Genomic DNA, 5,000 nt, shown 5'->3' with positions numbered 1-5,000 from the left:
ATGAATTGCGCACTTTTTAGTATTTGCTAGCGCTTGATAACATGTGGTTATACCTTGAATGAATCCCTTGTCTACATCTTCCATTGACCGTATATAGTTTTTGTTTAAGTATTCACTAAATTTCTTTTTGTGAATTCCAACATCGAATTTCATACCTAACGAGAGTGCTTGAATTTCCGTGTTTGAAAGTTGTCTGTCTGAAAGGTTCATCACTAATTCTGGATTACCCACTTTGTTCCAATCACTAAACAGTAATTGATCAGATTTTTGTTTGTTTGTTCCAAAGTCCCATTCATAATTTGTGTCAAATGTAAACACTCAGACAAAATTTTGTCACTTCTACTATCAACTCTGTTCCAAAATGTAATGAAATGCTCATAACTTATAAAAGTTATCTTTTCTGTATCTTTTTATCAATTATAGTAGACTAGAAACAGATCTTCAAAGTTCGAAAGTGGTTAGATAACATGTTGAAAGTGTCTTTATACTGGATAAATATGGAATAAAACAATGAAATTACTTTTAATTTAATTTAGGCTTAATCATAAAATAGGTACAGTACAATATGATAAATCTTGAAGTATGAAAAATCATATAAACATCTAAATGATATGCTGTATTAGATTTTTGTATTTAACATTCATTCGCTTTGATATGGTTCGAAAAAAAATTCCCTTGGCATCCTTAAACACTGTGAAAAACACTAAAACTACACTAGCAGTAATGTTTTCATTGGTTTTCATGTGAAGGACGCCAGAGTTCCAATTGTGGTGTTCTAAACGATTATGTGTAGGCTATATCGATTAACAAAAATTGTAAAAAGTTTTTGTTGATGAAAATATTTTCTATTTCAAAGGAGGGTCTAAAAAACACAACATATTTATATAAGTAAAACTATTTTATCTATTTGGAATTTATAAAATAAATAGGACTTGTATTTAGTATGCACAATATGAAAGTCGTTTTAGGGAAAGTGAAAATAAATTGATAAATAAATAGTAATTTTTAAAGTTAGCCACTCGTTTAGAAGCACTTGCGGTGGACAATGCCTGGGCCGGATTCGTCGTACTCCTCCTTGGTGATCCACATGGCCTGGAAGGTGGACAGGGAAGCCAAGATGGAACCGCCGATCCAGACGGAATACTTGCGCTCAGGAGGAGCGATGATCTTGATCTTGATGGTGGAGGGGGCGAGGGAAGTGATTTCCTTCTGCATGCGGTCAGCAATACCAGGGTACATGGTGGTGCCACCAGACAGAACGTTATTGGCATACAGGTCCTTCCTGATGTCAATATCGCACCTCATGATGGAATTGAAGACGGTCTCGTGGATGCCAACGGATTCCATACCCAGGAAGGAAGGCTGGAAGAGAGACTCGGGGCAGCGGAAGCGTTCGTTACCAATGGTGATGACCTGGCCATCAGGTAGCTCGTAGGACTTCTCAAGAGAGGAAGAAGCAGCAGCCACGTTCATCTCACCCTCGAAGTCGAGAGCGACGTAGCAAAGCTTCTCCTTGATGTCACGAACGATTTCACGCTCAGCCGTGGTGGTGAAGGAGTAGCCACGCTCAGTCATGATCTTCGTCAGGTAGGCAGTAAGATCGCGACCAGCCAAATCCAGACGAAGGATAGCATGAGGAAGACAATAACCTTCGTAGACGGGGACAGTATGAGTGACACCATCACCCATGTCGAGAACAACACCGGTGGTACGACCGGAGGCATAGAGAGACAGAACAGCTTGAATGGCCACATACATGGCGGGGCAGCTGAAAGTCTCAAACATGATCTGGGTCATCTTCTCACGGTTGGCCTTAGGGTTGAGGGGAGCCTCAGTCAGGAGAACGGGAGACTCCTCAGGAGCAACTCGAAGCTCGTTGTAGAAGGTGTGGTGCCAGATCTTCTCCATGTCGTCCCAGTTGGTGATGATGCCGTGCTCGATGGGGTACTTGAGGGTGAGGATACCTCTCTTGCTCTGGGCCTCGTCACCAACGTAGGCGTCTTTCTGACCCATACCGACCATCACACCGGGGTGACGAGGGCGGCCTACAATGGAGGGGAAAACAGCTCGAGGAGCGTCGTCACCGGCGAAGCCGGCCTTGACCATCCCGGAGCCATTGTCCACAACAAGAGCGCTGGCTTCGTCGTCACACATGGTGGAATTTGATTGAAGGTGGTATTAACTACAAAGGAAAGAGGGAATATCATTAGTAATTTTTGTGGCACATGGATCTCTGTAAAATAATCGCAACCATACTTGGTCTTCATAAAGTTGAATTTTTAGTTTATGTAAATTTTGGTAGTACGAATGATGGTATGGCGTATCTATCAACTGACTGCTGTTTTTGATAGATCTTTATCAAGTATGCTAAAGATTTGAACTAGTATTCAAAGGTCATGTTAAGCTTTGTGATTTCTTCTGCATATGAGATGAAGCGATCAAGATTTAGAAAAGTATGCAATGGACTCTCAAATTTATGCTTCGAGATAAGAAAATGAATGTGTTGTTACTTAGTTGCTGAAGAAGCCGAGCTTAGGGGAAAATTGAGAGATGAAAGAAGGATGCCAATTCAAATGCCTTCCAGTGGTCCCAGTGGAAAGATAGAGACAGAATAGAGTGATTAAGCTACTTGCACACTAAGTATATAAGAAATAACACTGAAGAGAAATATAAGATAATAGATAAGGTAGGACAGGAGGTGTCGGAGTAATTCTAGTGAGAAGGAAAATTCTAATGAATTAGCAATTGGTTTTGAATTCCAACTTGATTAGAACTTCTGAGAGACACATCACTATAGGCATGATACACGCATTTTATACAGATATGAATAAATTATGAGAGTACGTTCATATGAATATATATACATATGCATACATACATACATATTACCATGCTTTAAGAAAATCCGCAATCACAATACTATTGTTGAGTTTTTACAGGAAATTTTCTCTAACGCTAATAACATTCTTTTGGGAAAGCTGAAGGTAAGTAGAAGTACAGGAAAAACATTTTGAACTATTTATCTCTTTAAATCTATCTTGACGTCTTTCGACCTGACTCGGTCATCATCAGAGAGGAGAAATGGTACATATCTAGTTAAAAATATCTATTGGAGTTCTGCTCAACAATCTTACGCCTTCCTAAAAGGATGTTCCTAGAGTTGAAAAAAGCTCCTGTATAACCTCAACAATACCATAGTGTATGCAAACTTTCTCATATAAATATATACATATATATTTTCTGAGTTGAAAACAATATTTCCACGTTTACTACTATTCCTCCTGATATTCTTAATTTTCCTGGCTAAAGAACTTGTTTCAGATAGTTGAGCATAGACAAGTTTTCCAATATATTCCATGTTATTTGACGTTTCAAGCATAAGGAGCCATCTTCAGTATACAACATCTGCTATTCTGAAGACATCTTTTTATAGTATAAACGTCACCCACCCGAAGCAAGGTTTATAGTCAGGGAAATTTAGAATATCAGAAAGAATGTTGATTTTTGAAGAAGCTCTCATATTCAACTCATTATACACCGAAGAGAACCTGTGCCAAAGTATACAAACATGTACATGGATATACGTATATATATGCATATGTACATGTATATGTATATGTATATGTATATATATATGTATATGTATATGTATATGTATATGTATATGTATATGTATATGTATATGTATATGTATATGTATATGTATATGTATATGTATATGTATATGTATATGTATATGTATATGTATATGATTCTGTTTTACATTATCGCCCCTCACTCTTAGAGAGGGCTATGACGGTGCTTCCTGATGGCGGACTTTATGTACTAGGGAAGTCGATGTAGTATCCCCTTACTATGAACCCGCTGCTCCAGGTACACTCGAACAGCCTTTTCCTGACCTCTCGCCTAAGTAGTGATTCTCTAAACCACTCGGCATTCTTATGTGTACACACACACACACAGACACACACACACACACACACACACACACACACACACACACACACACACACACACACACACACACACACACACACACACACACACACACACACACACACACACACACACACACACACACACACACACACACACACACACACACACACACACACACACACATACACACACATACACACACACATACACACATACACACACTATGTGTGTGTATGTATGTGCGTTTTACTTGTATGTAAACTTGTAGTATACGGTACATGTGCTTGCGTATATTCGTGTATGAATATACGCATGCATGCATGTATGTATGTATGTATGTATGTATGTATGTATGTATGTATGTATGTATGTATGTATGTATGTATGTATGTATGTATGTATGTATGTATGTATGTATGTATGTATGTATGTATGTATGTATGTATGTATGTATGTATGTATGTATGTATGTATGTATGTATGTATGTATGTATGTATGTATGTGAATCACTATGATCTTGTATCACCTGTTTGATTTATGATCGACAACTATTACCCTCTCGGATAAGGGCTTATATCTTAAATATAGTCTTATGAGCAATGTTGTAACCTTACACACGCGAACGCGCGCACGCCCTTCTCTTTCGTCAAAGAGGATAATAACGGTTTGCATCACGAGAAAGGCCATGAAGCTAAACACTACACCAGGAACAGTGGTTCTACTGTAATCAACTTGTTTCAAGGTGACCTTTATCGTACTTGAGCTAAGTTTGGTCTTCTTGACAAGAGACTGCATCTTTAGTGAACCACCAAATAAAAGAACTCTCGTTGTCATCGTTCCTCCAAAGGGTACACGGTATGGTAGTCCAGGAATGTCGAATACGAATACGAGCATAAGTTCTTGTATCAGATAATAGGAAGTTAATTATGCTTTCAAATACAGTTATGTATAGTTCATTATGCGTAAGGACGTCGGTTTGCATAAATTTTCGCTTGAGAGTGGATTTGGCAGCGGTTAGGGTATAGGCGCGCTGAGGGTGTGAGGATGTATGTGTTTGTGA

General features: G+C 38.6%; 1 protein-coding gene across 1 annotated transcript in view; it reads right to left on the bottom strand.

Moving 5' to 3' along the window:
• Nucleotides 1-515: 515 nt before the first annotated feature.
• The window catches only part of LOC143038066 (actin, muscle-type A2-like), a 5,404-nt gene continuing 919 nt past the window's right edge, over nucleotides 516-5,000 (bottom strand). The window contains exon 2 of the mRNA XM_076206967.1: nucleotides 516-2,182. Coding sequence (XP_076063082.1) covers nucleotides 1,024-2,154 — 1,131 coding nt within the window. The 5' untranslated portion in view covers nucleotides 2,155-2,182 and the 3' untranslated portion in view covers nucleotides 516-1,023. The remainder of the gene's footprint in view (nucleotides 2,183-5,000) is intronic.

This window comes from Oratosquilla oratoria, chromosome 2, assembly GCF_046742065.1.
Source record: "Oratosquilla oratoria isolate Oo_2021 chromosome 2, ASM4674206v1, whole genome shotgun sequence".
NCBI classification, from domain to species: Eukaryota; Metazoa; Arthropoda; class Malacostraca; order Stomatopoda; family Squillidae; genus Oratosquilla; species Oratosquilla oratoria.
Note: the sequence above shows the minus strand (reverse complement) of the source record. Positions and strands in the feature narration are given on the sequence as shown.